The sequence below is a fragment of the Silene latifolia genome, unplaced genomic scaffold, assembly GCF_048544455.1.
Source record: "Silene latifolia isolate original U9 population unplaced genomic scaffold, ASM4854445v1 scaffold_124, whole genome shotgun sequence".
NCBI classification, from domain to species: Eukaryota; Viridiplantae; Streptophyta; class Magnoliopsida; order Caryophyllales; family Caryophyllaceae; genus Silene; species Silene latifolia.
In genome coordinates, this window is record NW_027413129.1 from 1,051,263 (window position 1) to 1,068,646 (window position 17,384).

Genomic DNA, 17,384 nt, shown 5'->3' on the forward strand with positions numbered 1-17,384 from the left:
TTGCCTCGAGAAATCGAGATGGTGACGTTTCCATACATTAAGTGGTCCTGGTAAGGCACTTGGAGTATGAGGGTGTCACAAAGTGGTATCAGAGCGACGATCTTGAAACCTGTAACCAATGAACCTAATGAACATAGGGAGTCAAGCTAAAATGAACCCGGGTAGAAGTTGTAGGAGCTAATGCAAAGACTTGGAAGACGTCCTAAAGTCGCGAACTTGTCCTACAATTTTGAACCGGTCACTATAGGGTGTCATGGGACCGCTATGTGTTTGCTAATGTTCTATTGCGTATGTTGAATGATGTGTTGTATAGAAATGTTGAAAAATGATTGTGGTGGAATGAGGAATGTGGTAATTGATAAAGTGTTGTGAATAGGCATGTTGCATGATAGTTGGTTTACAATGTTGTTTGGAATTGTTGGAAAGGTATATGAGAATGATGAATGATGTGGTGCAAAAAGGAGAGTAGTTCATATATGAGAATATGTGAAGAATAATGATGTTGCAGGATGGATGATTTATAATGTGGCATAATAGTAACATGTGAATAAGAATGTTGTGTCGTATACGTATATTTTGTTCGCGTAAAGTTGTATTATAAGCTTATGTACTTGTCCACTATTGTTCATATGTATATGTTGTATGAAGAATGTGGTTGAAATGGATGAATTGATTGGAAAAGATGGAGTGGCAATTGCATGAGAATATGAATTTCTTGATTATGAATATGTTTAGGTGACGAAGTGTATTTGTAATATTTTTGTATTAGTAACATGGAAATAGGATTTGTAATGTATGAGTATGTTTTGTCTTATGAAAGGTTATAGAATAAAAGCATGTGGGTAGTGCATGATGGATGTTGTTGCTTGGCATTTGTAGATAGTAATATGTGGTTAGGGATACTGGTTCTATGAGTATTGAGTCGCTTTTATTCACCTAGTTGATGTTTAAGTTGTTTGAAAGATAAAATCAAATAGTTATGTTGTCTGTATATAGAGAGGTTGTCTTTAAACTGTTATAACTTTAGATGTATAAATGATTTTGATGTAATTCCAATTGGAGTTGGTAGCTTGTCCTTTTACGATTCTAACGATAGGTCACACGCCCAAAATGACCAAGAAACGAGTGAGTTATGACCGTTTTACGAAAATTGGACAGTGCTGAGAAATGCGTAGGGTACTCGATCGAGTGGCCCTCACTCGATCGAGTGCACCTCTTGTTACTCGATCGAGTAACCCTTACTCGATCAAGTAGCCCTGGTAATTTGTTTTACGTGTATCTGACCTTCACCTACTCGACCGAGTAAGTCACTCACTCGATCGAGTGACCTGTACTCGATCTAGTAACCCCTATTTTGGGTCATATGCTTATTTTTTGACTTCGTTGCATATTGTGTTTGATTCAAAGATGTTATTTTGCTTCTTTATGCATTGTTTTACGTATGTGTTGGTCCTGATGCGTAAGTTACTCAATCTTATGATGTAAGGAGTGGCGCCTGTGGTGAGTATGAGTTTGGTGAGGAGGACATGAGTTATATGTGGTTGTGATAGATAGTGGAAAAAGAAAAGTAAGATTTCTAAGGCTTACTGAGGCATGGAGCATGTTTTGTGAGATGAGATGAGTGATATTATTGTGTGTTGAGTAATGTAAAGGTAAGTATATATGAGCAAGGAGTGATGTAAGTGTAAGGAACGTGAGAATGAAAAGATTGAAAGGAAGGATGTGGATAGTGGCAACTTGAGATGTGTAAAGAATTATGGAGGGTGATGGTTAGGAATTGTGTGGGTAAAGAGTATATGTAGTAAAAGGTCGTTTAGAGGGATTGAGAAGAGTGGTATATAGTGAATTTAATGGAGACATGTTGCGATGTGGATTGGTAGATAGTGAGTGAGCTTGAGAATTTGTATTATCAAGTGGTGAAACTAATGTGTGATTTCCTTGGGCAATTAACGGTATGAAATGAGTTTTGGGATTCTAAAAAAAAAAAAATTTGGTGATGAGTGTGAGTGATAGCATGAGATGGTCTGGACTGATTGGCGATAAGTGTGAGTGATAGCATGATAGGAGAAGATCCATGGTAAGAAAGAGTGAGATGATACTGACAAGAAATAATGGGATTCGAGTTTTGGAGCAATGAGAAGGTAATCGGAGCACTAAAGAGCTAGATAGAAGTAATAAGGAGTTGAACTATTAAATTGGTATTATTGAGTGTAAAGAGAAAAGAAGGATACAAAGTAAGCTGAGGAAAATGTTGACCGGAGTTATGTGATATAGAATTAATGAATCATCGAGATGTGTAATACTATCATGAGGATTTGAGTTAGCGGTTATATAGGGGTTCCAAGACGACATGTTAATCATGATTTTCGAGGAATTAAGGAAAGTAAAAAGCTTGGTGAAGAATTTGCACGACAGGAGATCTTAGTGGTGAGTTGGGTGACGATACAATTAAGGATAGTATTGGGAAGAAGGTTGAGGTAAATTTTGTTGGTGGATTTGATGTCGTGATTTGGGATGTGAGTGTAAAAGGTTTGTTATACGAGCAGTGGGGGTAATGTGGTGTTGTCACTAGTGGTTAAGGGTGATGATAGATAAGAAGGATAGAAATTCTAAAGAGGTTGAATTTGTAGAGGCCGGATTGATATGTACGTTTGGGAGGAAGTATAAGATGTGGTTATATGAGGCGGGTGCTAGTAGTTGAATATTAATGGTATGGTTATACTTGGCAGGAGGTGATGGTTATGCGAATGGGAGAATATATTATGAGGGTCATACGAGTTAAACTCGGGCGAGAGGTAACCTTTATCAAGTGGTAACTTACGTGATCAGGATTGACTGGTTGAATGTGATTACGGGTCTATGATGTGTATAAATGTTTGTGTGAGGTTCTGACCTCACGAGAAATGGTATGGTGTGATAGTTATAAAGTTATTATGTGAATGTTTTGTGGTATATGTTGGGTACGGTAAACTAATGGAATGATGTTCAAAAGTGATAATCGGAGTAATCTGGCATGGCTAGTTATACTTGTATGTGTATTCATGATATATGTTTACTCCGTGTAATGGTATGGGTGATATTCATAAGGTTGGTATCTTTTTATTCCGTATAATATGTTGTGTTGTGATCTAGTAAGGCAGTTTTGAGTAAGTTTTCTTGTCCGGAAAGTTATACTGAGTCAGTGTTTATGGGAATTGTATGTGGTTGTGATGTCTATCGATGTGGTTGTTGTACCTCGGGTGGTGATCTGGGCACGGTACTTCGTGTTGTGATACGGGTATTTTCGCGCTGCGGTGCGGCTGTTGGTGGCGGTGTTAGATGCCGTCACTGGTTGTGGTGGAGTAGGCAGGATGATTACGATTCGAGTTTCGAAAGTACATACCAGTTATACATAGATTGTTGTTTTGTTTGATGTTGCTTCCTGTGAGTTTCGGGTTGACGGTTGTTTTGATTATTGATGTTTCTTACCAGTTTTAGTATGGGAGTAAGGGTAGAGTATGATATGGAAGAGAGTTGTGTATGTTTTCATTGTTGTCATAGTATAGTGATATCTTGTTGATGGGAAACAGTCGCGAGAGGTTGTTGGAGTACTTGTGATGTTCTTTTAGAGGAGGCATTGGTTGACTTAGTGATGGCAAGTGATTCGTGGAACATGTGTTGTACAGATCTGAAAGTTGCAGGTGTCCATAATCTTTTGTTGAGACAATGAGTATAGGGTGTTTGACATTAGTATCATGGTAAGTTGTGGATGAGTTTGTGGTAATAAAAGAAAGAACTTGAGGATCTAGTGTGAGTATGTGTAATGAGTGTGGATCGTGATTTATACTTTTGGAGATAGGTGCTTTATATAGAGAGGTGTGTTATTTTGTGGTAATAATGAAGAGTTGGTATGGTGATTTTGCTCTGGATTTTGTGGTATAGGTTAGGTGGTGTGCCGAATGAATTGAGGTATGAGAACTGTTAAGTAAGAGAGCCTTGGATATAGGAATGGTGAGTGTTTAGATTATAGGCGGTTATCTTTGACATGCGGTGGTGATGAGGATAATGAGAAGATATAGCTAAGGATTTAGTATTAGTGAGTTACGAGGACGTAACATTTATCTTAAGAGGAGTAGGATGCTATAAAAGAGAGTTTGATGGTTGTGCAGGTTGTAGTATAATTGGAAGTAGAGCGTTGATGTAGCATAAAAGATGGATTTGTATTGTGGTTGATATTGTTAAAAAGGTCATGGTCGTGCTTGTAGTAGTGTGATGTCTAGGATGGTGAGAATATTTCAATAGTGTTGACAGTTGGATGATGATATTTATGAGTTCGATAATTTTGGTAGTTGGATGATGATGTTTATGAGCGTGAGTAAACTTCGAGGACGAAGTTCCTTTTAAGGGTGGTAGAATGTAACATTCCGTTTGATGTTATGAGTTTCTTGATATCGCATTTTCTAGTGGATAATATGTTACAGAGCTAGCAGCGTTTGTGGATAGTAGTTGGTAGTGTTTGGAGTTGGTGTCGAGAGAGACTATGATGTAGTTGATACGATATCGTGACCCGTGTTGTGGAGGTAGGCATAGTTGGTGGAGTTGGTGTTAAGAGTTCATGTTTTATAGGTTGGGGTTTTGTTTTGAGTTCGTAGTTGCGTTGTTGTGTCTTAATCGAGTTAGTATGTTTGTTTAGATGTATGAGTTGAACTTCGGGGACGAAGTTCCTTTTAAGGAGGGAAGACTGTAATACTACAGTTTTCTATGTCTATGGGTACTCTATCGAGTGGGGTTTACTCTGTCGAGTAAGTATGTTTTACGCAAAATAGTAGTCTGCCTGATGGGTACTCGATCGAGTACGTGTGGCACTCGATAGAGTAAGGGGCACTCGATCGAGTATGTCACTTACTCGATCGAGTAAGTGTGTTTTACGGGTGATTTTGACGGGTTTTGTTAATAATGCGGGATTAGTATATAAAGCCTCCGTCATCTTTCTTAATCTCTTTTATCATTCTAAAAACCCCTTTTGAGAAGAAAAGAAGTTACGTATGTGTGTTCCTCGTATTGTTAACAAATCCCCAAGGCTAGGAGTGTCGGATCATCTTGTTCTTTACGCCGTTGTGATCCTTGTGTCGAGGGTAAGCCTTTTATATAATTTTTATAATGTTTTGTTATAGTTGGTCGAAACCCTAATTGGGTAATTTGGGGGTTTTGGGGAGTATTGTTGATGTTAGATTGTGATTGTATGATTGTATGTTTGATGGGAAGTAATTTCAGTGAAGGACGATGTTGATTAGCTGATTGTGACGATCTTGGTGATTGCTGTTCCAGGTAGGGTTTTCCCTACTCATTATTAATTACATAAGTGTGGTTGGTGATTACTGTTGTTGTCGTTGTATATCGTTGTGGCATTGGATTCTGATTTGGTGATTGTTGGCAATGTTGTATAATTATTGTTGTATAGCTGTCTGTGATCTTCGGGGCGCATTCCTGGCTGAGTGGGATCACTTGCGGGAGTGGCTTCACGCCCTTGGTTCGCCATCTGTTGAACCCGCCACAGGAGAGGATGTGCACATTAAGGAAACTTGGGTTTATGGCTCAGTGGTGATGAGCGGGTATTTGGTGGGTACGGCTGCGGTCCCCCACTGGCGGTGTGAAGTACTTGTTGCGATGAGTACTCTGGCAGGACTACACACTTTAGTGTTTAGTCAGTTGTGTGGAGATTGGAGATGGAGTCTGGGGTTGTGTTGAGCTGTTTGAGCTGTTTGTGTACTTGTTTCATTGTGGCATTGTTTTTTTGTGTAATTAGTACTGACCCCGTTTAAATGTTTTAAAAACTGTGGTGATCCATTCGGGGGTGGTGAGCATTTATTGAGAAGGTATGAGACGATGCATATGGGATAGCTGGGACGAGTCACCACGTTGCAGTTTAGAAGTCTTCCGCTGTGTCAGACATTTTATAGTTTTGATATTATTTTACATTATTTTACTTTTAATTATGTTTCGTTATTATCTTATGATTATCATTGCCTTGGAAAACCGAGATGGTGACGTTTCCATACCTTAAGTGGTCCTGATAAGGCACTTGGAGTATGGGGGTGTCACAACTCCTGTATATGGTTTTAATGATTATGAGGATAAAGGGATTTATGGACAGATTTGATGCATATTAAAGATGGGTGTGATGAACCTTGCTGTATCAGTGGAGACTTCAACAATGTGCTAGGTTTTAATGAGAAAATTCGTAGACCTGTCCTTTGGTCTGATATAGAAGACTTTAGAGCTTGTGTTGAGTACTATGAAGTGGTTGATGTTAAAGGACAAGGGGCTTTTTACACCTGGAATAATAAGTATGAGCCTCAATCCAGGGTGTTCTCAAGAATTGACAGATGTTTGGTGAATGCTGATTGGATGCATAAATATCCTGAATGTTATGCTTATTTACTACCTGAGGGACTATATAATCACAATCCTTGCATCTCCTACAGGAAAATAGTGAGACAGAGGAAGCCCCACTTCAGATATTTCAATATGTGGAGGCAAGACCCAAATTTTAAAGCTCTGATGCATTCTCACTGGAGTAAGAGAGTTTCAGGCACTACCATGTACCAGGTTGTAACAAAGTTGAAAAATCTCAAGAGGCCTTTGAAAGAACTAAATAGAAATGGATACTCTAACATTGAAAAAGCCGTTGGGATTGCAAAGGTTAGATTGGATACTATCCAAGAGCAGATGCATAGTGATACCAGAAATATGATGATTTTGAATGAGGAATTGGAAGCTTCTAAATCTTATAGAGAGCTCTGTAAATCCCACCATAGCTTTCTTTGTCAAAAAGCTAAAGTGGAGTGGATTAAATAGGGAGATGAAAATACTCAGTTTTTTCATGCTCAAATCAAGAGTAAACCGCTTCATAACAAAATTATGCAAATATATGACAAGGATGGCATCTGCCATACTAACTCTCAAGACATTGAGCAAGAGTTTTTGAACTATTACGAAGATTTATTAGGCACAAGCAAGCGTATTTGCCCTAATGAACTCTCAAGACATTGAGCAGTTCATATTCCTACTATAAGGGCTGGTCCTCTGATCAAATCTCATCATAAAACTATACTGTTCAAGCCTGTTTGCCCTAATGAGGTTAAGAACAGTATCTTCTCCATCCTTGCCATCAAGTCACCTGGACCTGATAGCTTCTCCAGTCGGTTTTATAGAGATTCCTGGGATGTGGTAGGTTAGGATATCATTGATGCAGTGTTAGACTTCTTCAAGACAGGGCAACTGCTAAAACAACTCAATACTACTACTTTAACCCTTATCCCAAAGGCCAGTAACCCAGTCTCTGTACTGGAATATCGTCCCATAGCTTGCTACAATATCATATACAAAAGTATTGAAAAAATCTTGTTTAGTAGACTGGGAGAGGTATTACCTGATATAGTTAGTAGTAGTCAGGGGGCATTTATCAAAGGGAGGAATATTGTTGAGAATGTGTTAATTGGTCAAGATTTAGTGAGATTATACAATAGAAAGGCTGCTTCTCCAAGATGTTTAATCAAGATTGATCTTAGGAAAGCTTATGATACTGTGGAGTGGGTGCTTGTAAAGCAGATGTTGTGTGCCATGCAATTTTCTAAGAGGTTTATAAACCGAGTCATGACCTATGTCACTACTCCATCCTACTCATTGAACATCAATGACAACACACTTGGCTTTTTCTCAGGCAAAAGAGGCGTAAGGCAAGGGGAACCCCTTTCCCCCTTACTTTTCGCCCTTTGTATGGAATACTTGTGTTGGACCATATAGATTTATGATTAAGTTTTGATAATGACAAGTGTGTGCTTTGTTTTATATATACTCTTGCTTGTAATCGTTTGTTTAGTCTTTGTTATATTAACTTAGGTTTACAAGTTTAGCAAGTAATGTTATAGCATTCTTAGCTATAACATTGAAGATTTGTGAGGCATCATTCAAGTAATGTTATAGCAGCTTGAGCTATAACATTGAAGATTCTTAAAGCATCATAGTAACTGTAACAAGTTTCAAGTATGATGATCACTCAAGCAAAAGGCTAGATCAAGTCTTTAACAAAGCTCAAGATGAAGAGCTTTTGGTCAAGATAAAGAGATGATCCTATCACTGAAGATCTCCAGGAAGATTAGCTAGTATAGGTCTTCATCTAATGACGGTATCTTAAGAAAGGAATATTGGGAAGGTAAAGTTATAGCTATTTCACCTATAACTTTACTTACCAAACTTAAAGTTATAGCTGTTTCTACTATAACTTTGGGTAGCATTTTAATAGCACGATTTTAATAGTTTTAAAATCATTTTTCAAAGGATAAAATTCTTTAAACATATTTCGAAATCATATGTATCTATAGTGGAGTTGATATATGGGTTGTTATAAAGGATAACTTGCATATCTCTATTGGTTAGTAAAATGACTTGAGGGTCGTCATGCTACCTACGGTTTGCTAGTTTATTTTAACCTAACCCTAATACAAGAAGAGGGATTTTCGTCTAGATGGACACGGGCCTAGGGTTTCGGCCGCTGGCTTCAAACCTTTAGGTTTAACAAGTCCTCTAGTACAAGTAACCTATCTAATTAAATCTAACTTATATTTTTATAAGATATTTTCTTATCTTAAATATATACATGATTTAATTTGTTTACTTATCTGAAAATCTTAAAGATATAGTTATAGAAAAAATAAGATTCACTTTTATCCTATTTACTTAAACTATAATATCTTGGATTGAATTAGGAAAGAGATAAAGATTTATCTCTTTCAAAGCATGCCGCCTATCTCACGGCATCCTAGGGTTTCGTGCAAACCCTAGTTCTCTCTTCTACTATAAATACGCATGATCATTCCTTGTTCTAGTTAAGCTTTTCGAAATATAAAAATCTCGTGCAAACAAATTAGAGTTTAATTTTCAATTTACTATTTTCATTGTTTTACATTTGAAAATCTTGCGAAAAGTCGTGCTCTTTATTTTGCTTATTATTTTTCTTAAGGTTACGTCATAAGATAATAGTACTTCGTATTGTTTCTTACTCGTTCAATTGTGTGAACACTTAGAAGAACAATCAAGTGCTTTCTTAGTAACTTAAGATAGTCAAAACCGAATATCTAGTGATATTCAAATTTGAGTTATAGCTAGAGTTAGCTATACGAGTTTGGTTGATAATTTTGTAATCCGGAGTAAGATATTAAGATTATTAATCGAGAATAGTGGACGTAGGCTTCGACGTGTGAAGCTGAACCACTTCAAATATCGTGTGTCCTTTCAATTTTCATTCCAATCATTTCATTACGTTCACAATCATTTAGTTAATTAGTTAAAGTTTAATCAATAAACTTTAAGTAATTAATTACCTTGATATAAAATAAAAAGTACGCATAATTTTTTAAATACTCAATTCACCCCCCCTCTCGAGTATTTCGGGTGTGATAGACTCTTCAATTGGTATCAGAGCCTCATGCTCTTGATTGCCTAACCGCTAAGAGGCTAGATCCGCTTATCTTTTTATCTTTTTATTTTATTTTTATTCCGCTGCCTTACACGTGTGAAATGGATTACAAGTATCTTAAGTGTCCTGTCTTTGATAGGAAAAATTATGGACTTTGGAAAAACATGATGACACACTACATAAAAGGACATGATTGGGAGTGCTGGACGATTATAAAGAATGGACCACATAAAATTTTGGTCGCATCTTCGGAAGGCACTACCTATGAGAAAAAGGAAGAAGACTATATTGAGGCTGATTACAAGAAGGCTGAGAAAAAATCGAAAGCGATAAGCCTGTTACAAAACGGCATGACATCGATTGAATTCGATCGTTTTTCCTCTTGCACTTCGGCCAAAGAAATATGGGATGGTCTTGAGTTGGCCTATGAAGGAACATCGGCTGTAAGGAAATATCGCATTGACTTGCTGATTCAAAAAGATGAACTTTTTAGAATGGAAAAGAATGAATCACTTGATAGCATGTCAGCACGATTTTCTTCTATAGTCAATGAGCTCAAGAATCTTGGTAAAACTTTTAACTCCGAGGATATTGCTAGAAAAGTACATAGGAGTCTAACCAAGAAATGGCGTCCCAAGGTCACGGTCATGGAAGAAGTCAGAGATCTTACTTCTCTTCCTTATGCAGAACTTATTGGTGCTCTCATGGCTCATGAACTCGTCCTGGAAGACGATGAGGCCGAGGCCAGTAACACTAAAAGCATGGCTTTACAAGCTTCTGCTAAGGAAGAAGAAGATGCTGAAATAGAGGAAGAAACGGTCTTGTTTGCTAAACGATTCAACAAACGCATCTTGATGTGAACAATATTTGCGCATATTTAGTCCCCTAATTGAGCCTATTTTGCATACTATTATAACATTCCATAGCCATTTTATCCGTCAAATGCTTTCTATTTTGCTTTCCTAGTGCATTTTATATGTTTTATAGGAAAGGAGATAATAAAGCGGAAATTCCCGTCTTTTGTGCATATTTGGAAGCCTATTGACGATATTTGATGGACTAGTATGAAGAGAAAGTGAGAACTAAAGACCAATCCTACAAGAATAAGAAGAAAGTAAAGAAAAAGGATTCTGAAGCAGAAACCGAGCGGCCAGACAGGCAAGACGCCCGTCCAAGATGAGAATCCGAGCGACCAAGCCACGAAGACGCTCGGATTCCTCCGCCACAATCTGAGCGGATTTGCAGAAAGACGCCCGTCCACCCCTGCGAGAATCGAGCGTCTTCCCCTCCTGGACGTACGGACCGCAAACGTCTTCAGCCGAGATGCTCATCTCTCCAAAAAGACTAGCGTTTCCCTGCTTAAAACTCAAAAATGTAATTAATAATTTAGCCTTAGTTAACCTAATGAAGCTCTACTATATATACCCCATTTGTAAATAATCAAGAGAGGAAGTTTTTAGAGTAGAGAGCCTCCACATTAGAAATTCCTCTTATATTAGATTAGGAATAAATTAGAATAGATTACTCTTTAATCTTTCCACAAATCTCACATTAATCTCTCCTTAATTATTGTTCAAGTTTGTTAATTTTGGGTAATTGAAGATTATTGGGTTATTATTGGAGGATTGACAACCCTTCATCAATCAATCAAGTTTCTTCTATCATTCTTTGCATTATTATTTTGGAATCTCCATAGGTATAATTCTCTTAATCCTTGTTTTAATTATTGTTAATCTTTCTTACTTGTTCATCATGTTTTACCTTGTTAATACGATTGACAACCTTGTTAGCATGTTAAACATGAAAATGAGTGAGTAATCTCTTAGTTAGGATTAGTGGGTAATTAAAGGGAAACCAAACATGGGATTGATTCATGCTTAATCTAATGTGTTCACATATTTAATTTGCTTGCTTGTTGTGATGTCAACTTTATGCACATGTTATGTTTGATGAAATGCTAAGCCTATGAATCCTTGCATTTACAACCATCTCTCATCTATTCAACTTGACTTGTAACATATAAACCAACTCGAGTCTTGTTAGACCATGCATAGAAGTTGATTAGGAGGAAAGTAAGTCGACTTGTAGGTGTTGTACAATCTAATCGATTCGGCTCCGGGACCCAACTCTTCCTAAGAACCGTAAGACATAAACCAACTCGGTTCCTCCACAACACTAATTGCTTGCTTATAATTGTAAACATGTTTGTATGATCAACATCATGAATCCTCTATGACCCCATGATATCCTAGCACTTTTAATCATTTGTTTACATCCTTCCTTTTATTGCTTGTTTTACTTTATTGCTTTTATTAGTCTAGAACACAACTACAAACCCAAACAAACTGTGACACTAGCATAAATTGAGATAGATAGACTTAGAACCCAAAGCACACTGTCCCATGGATCGACCTCGACTTACCGCTAACTAGTTGTTTGTTGAGTATTATAAATGTGTTTGATTGGATGTGACCCGACGACATCACGCACCCACATCAAAATGGCGCCGTTGCCGGGGATGGTGCTATGTGATTACGTTCTTACTTATTTGTCTATTTTCATTTTGCTTTCACCTTGAGGAACTTGTTCCTCAAGGATTGTTCTTACCGTTTTTGTGTAGTTTCCATGCTTGTAGTTGTTTCCTTGTCTTAGCTATGATGGCTCAAGACTTGACATATGGAGTATGTGGTGGATCTTTTGAGTATGACCATGGGTATGGGGAGTTTGAGAAGCAAGTCAACACAAACCTACCTTACTATTTGTACAATGAAAATCCTAACCACTACCCCAAATTTTCCTACCAAAATCACCACATCCGATATCCACAACAACCACCCACCCAATACCCACTTTAAAATGACTTTCAATTGCCACAATATGAGCACTTTCACACCCACCCACAACAAGAAAATGAACCCATTCAAAATGTGATTCTCCAAATGATGGGGGATCAACAAAATTTCTTCAAACAAGTGCTAGAGGAGAGCCAAAATAGGGACAATGTTCTTCAAAGCATTATTACCCATGGTGAGGAGTTGGCAATTCGAATTGCCCAAATGGAGGCAACCCAAGAAACCACCCAACCAATCACTCCCCACCATTCTTTGGACATTGATCATGAATGTGAATTCGAGGTAATGACCTTTGATGAAGAAGATGTGAAGTGGGAAGAGCCAATCTCTTTGAGCTCTTGTGAGTATGAAAGTGTTGTGTTCGATGAGGAAGACATGAGGTTGAGTAAGCCAAATACTCTTAGCCTTTGTGAGTATGAGGGTGTGTCCTTTGAAGTGAATATTGAGACGTTGGAGAAAGAGTTGAATGAAGCCCCCATCCATGATTCATATGAAGATAGCAACGATGATGACGAGCCTAAGGGATGGACTTGTAATATCACCTTGCCTGAGGAGCCTATCTTTGAGACATTTGAGATATCCTATCATGAAGATGAATGTCCTTTTTCCTATTTCCCATGAAGACTACTTGACACCTACCATGGAGCCAATGATTGTTGAAGAAGATATGGTGGACCTTCTCCAAAAGGTCAAAGCGTCGTACAAAAGCTACTTGGTGGAAAAGCTCAAAGAGAAACTTGCTCGTGAAGCTACTTGTGGAAATTTGGCACCCACAATGACAACTTCCAAGGAACTCGGTCATCAATGCCATGAGAATTCTCCTTCTACTCTTGAAGGATTGACAAATTCAAATGCTATCATCATTACCAAAATTGAAGAAGAAGTTGGTGAGTGGAAATCTCCGGACGAATATGAACCATACTTCATATCTAGTGTTGACAAGAATCATGGGCTTATTGGTTTAAAGCATTGGGCAAGCTCTAGTACCGAGGACAAGGCGAAAGAAAGAACATATGACAAGCTTCCTTGGCCAAATTTCATATTCAAATGGAGCAACCCATACTTGTGTTTATTTGGAGCTTGTTCACAAGCTTTTGATCTCCTATTAAGAGCCTTGAGCTCTATGGACAAGAATTTCTACAATTTGAACTAGTTTAGTGGAGTCCTATCTTAAACCACCATTTGTAAGATATTTCTTGGATTCCTTACTTTGTATAATATTGTACATTTTTTGCATTTGTATTTGATTTCTTGCATGAGAGTAGTGAGAGAGAGTTTTCTTACATTATTATTGAGCAAAATTTCAGAAAAAGATAAGGAGGAATAAGAAATCGGTGAAAGGGTATGATTGTGCAAGGAAAAGAAAGAAAAAGGAAGAAAAGCAGCCAAAGACGGTCGTCCCGAGGGCTGGACGCCTGTCCAGGACCCTCATCACATTACTGTTTAGCACTGTCTCAGAATCCGAGCGGATTCGGCACAAGATGCTCGTCTTCAAAGAAGACGCTCATATTCTCCACGGGACGCTTGTCCTAAAAGACACCTGAAGCAAAGTTTTGAAACTGCCAGGAAATCCGAGCGGATTTTTGAGAAACCGCTCGTCCGAAGTAAGACGCATGTCCAAAACAGAAGACGCTCGTCTTTTGCCTACTCCAGAAATGGCTGAGATCCTGTCACAAAATCCGAGCGGATTTTAAGGAAGACGCTCGGATTCTACAGACCAAAGACGACCGTCCCGCATGAAAGACGCTCGGATTGGGGTCTTTTTCTCGAACCATCCGCCCAGGCCCCACTCTTATCCGCTCGGCTTCCCCTTTTCTTCTATAAAATCACCCCCTTTCTCCCTCATTTTTTCACCTTATCTAACCCTAAAACACTCATCTTCATCCCCAAAAACACTCCCCTCACATCAAATGCCAACAAAAACCCCATTTCCTCAACTTCAAGATGATGAACCTCAAGGGCAAGGCTAAGAAATTTGTTGAATCCGCCGGAAGGAAACGGAAGGGATCATCCTCTTCAACCCCGCGAGAGGTAGTGCCACCAAGGAACTTCCGTCCCATCATAAGAGGAGGAATAGAGCAACTTGAGTACTTCCAAGAGGTACTTTTCGAATCCGATGCCCACCGCAAGAAGTTTGTCGAATTGCTAGGTAAGAACTATGAACCCACTCAATTCATAGATACTAAGTAGGGATGTCAATTTCACCCGAATCCGCTTTAAACTGATCCACCCGAACAATTTAAACGGATGAAAACCCGAAGTAAATGGATAAAAAGCGGGTGACGGATGAATCGGGTGACGGATCGGGTTGGATTCGGGTGGAGATTTTTCACCCGTCACCCGATCCATCCACCCGTTTATAAATTAATAAAATGATTAATTTTCAACTCCTTTATAACATATACCCATGTCCTATCAAAACCCTGAGCAATTCATTCTTTCATCATCTCTGCCTGCCGCCACTTTCTACTATCTTGCTTTCTCTAAATTTTCAATCACTGCAAAAGTTCAAATACATCGCTCCCCTTCAACCTTCATTCACCACCAGTCACATACCTCCTTTAAAATCCTCAAACCACCGACTCTCACCTAGCTATCTACCACCGTCGTCCTCCGCCAATCAGCACCAAATCGTAAGATGGGTGGTGGTTTCACGGCGCCTCTCTTCGTTTAAGAGTAAGATGTTAACTCCATCACTTCTGTCACGAAGGCAGCCGCTCAAGTAGTCCCCACTTTATCCGCTTTGTAAGGCGTTCAAGGTGGTGCCGTAGATCGCACACTGGTTGTTGAATCTACCTAGTAATACACCGTTTATGTAATAAAAAATGCTCTTGTAATCAACTTGTGCAATTTTTTATAGATGATATTGATGGGGTTGATTGAAGTTTCATGCATCTTATTAATTTGTAAATCTGTCAGTTGCATTTCTAATTTTTTTTTAATTTTTTTTTTCTCATCCGTTAATCACCCGATCCACCCGAATCACCCGCGGATGATGGATGGGTTGGATTCGGGTGGAGGGTTAATCGGGTGACGGGTGGGTCGGGTGGACTTAGTGAAGTCGGGTGATGGATTCGGGTGAGGCTTCACCCGATCCGAAACCGACCCGTTGACATCCCTAATACTAAGGTGTTGGAAGTCCTTGGGATAAGGTACCACACCGAGATGTTCTTTGATGGCTTAGGGATTGGAAAACTTTTCCATGCCCATGAGGAGACGTACCTTAGTCTCACCCTGGAATTTTTGAATAGCCTTCGTATTGTCACGAATACTCGAACAAATGTGAGCATGGAGTTTAGGTTGTGCAACCTAGACCATAGCCTTACACTTGATCAATTTGCCCACATTTTCGGTCTTGTTGTGCCAACTAACTATACCGATAAACCCGCTGATTTCGATGTGGACCTACTTTGAAAGGCTATTTCCGGGAGGGATTTTACCCATTTAAAGCAATGTTATACCTTCGCCATCCAACATCCGGTGATTCGGATCACCGAACGCTTTGTGGCCGGTACCATCAATGGGAGGTACGAACAAGATAGGTGTACTCTCATTGATTTAACATTTCTTGAGTCCTATTTAAATGTTCGGGGGACGAGGCGCTATAACTTCAACACCCCCCTTGAGATACTTACAAGGTTTCATGATTTTGCTCAAGGGACCACCCAACTCAAGACCTTCGTAATGGGAGGTCTAGTTACTATTTTGGCCAATTTCCTTTGCCCCGGGTTCAACTCCCGTGGGTTCTATGCTCCTCTTGAGGGGAGTACTTTGATTGATGAACACGCCGTCTTCACCCACCACCGGTGGTGTAACTACACTTAAGAAGGGAGTGTAGAATGGCTCACAAAAGGGTGCACCTCCATCATCCTTTCGGGTTGGAATATATCGGGCACCGACCCAAGATTGAGCCCATATTCGCCTACGCCAAGCTACCTCCTTGATATCCAAATAATCGGCAATCTCCCTCAAAGGGAAGAGGCACCCCGCCAACAACAAGTACCTCGTGGGATACCGGCAAGGCCTACTCACCCACCTTCCTATGTGCCTATCCCACCATACCCTACTCCTTATACCCAATTCCGACCGGAAATCCCCAATACCCCGGGTATTAATGATTTGATGAAACTCATGAATAGAGTGGACCTCGGGGTACATGAAGGGAGGGTCGACAACTACTTGTCCCTTTATCCCCAATACTATCAAATGGCTCAACAAGGGTATGTTGACCCTAATGGCCCTATGCCCTCTTGGGCCCAACCACAACATTTGTTCCCTAATCAAGGGGACCAAGCTTGGAATCTCGGTGGTGGAGGGTACTCGGGTCAAGGAGGAGGGTATGACCAAGGAGGGAGTTCTCACCGGTATGGCTACCCCCAAGATGAGGATGATGACGAGTGAAAGAGGCCTACCTCATCACCTTCATTTGTATGATACCTCTCTCTCCCTCTCTCTTTTGTATGTACATTGCCTTTAGTGTAGCTTTCACTTTCATTTGTATTATATTACATTCATTCTAGCTAGTTCATATAGTATAGTTGCATTGTAATATATCTCAGATGATTCATATAGATAGTTGCATATAGACTAGAATTCATGCATAGTCACTAGTGACCAATCCTATTCTTTTCTACACTAGAAATAATGTTTAAATCGGTTTGGGGAGGTTTGATCATAGGTGACCATAGTCTACTAGAAAACATACATCATCTAGTGTAGATTGCATTCATCTGTTATATATGTCATATAGAATTGCATTTAGTTAGAGCATGCATTTATTCATGTCATATCATTGCATTTGTACTTTATTTCAAAAAATAAAAAATCCATAAACATGTATTTCCTTTTTATTCCCACTCCTACATGTACATTGAGGACAATGTCCAAAATAAAGTGGGGGATGAGAATTTATATTCCAAAAATGCATAAAAATTGAAAAATTTCGAAAAATCACAAAAATATGTCCTTTAATTTCATAAGACAAAAACCCATAAAAATTTGAAAATTTCAAAAACCCAAAAACAAGTTCATTTCCTTTGTAGTGTAGTCTTGTATATATTGTGTTTGTCCATCCT

General features: G+C 39.0%; 1 protein-coding gene across 1 annotated transcript; it reads left to right on the forward strand.

Annotated features, from left to right (window-relative positions):
• Positions 1 to 6,138: 6,138 nt before the first annotated feature.
• On the forward strand, positions 6,139 to 7,793 carry LOC141637636 (uncharacterized). The gene is made up of 3 exons (XM_074447109.1): positions 6,139 to 6,781; positions 7,235 to 7,619; positions 7,703 to 7,793. Exons 1-3 carry the CDS (start codon positions 6,139 to 6,141, stop codon positions 7,791 to 7,793), a joined length of 1,119 nt encoding a protein of 372 aa, XP_074303210.1.
• The last annotated feature ends 9,591 nt before the right edge of the window (positions 7,794 to 17,384 follow it).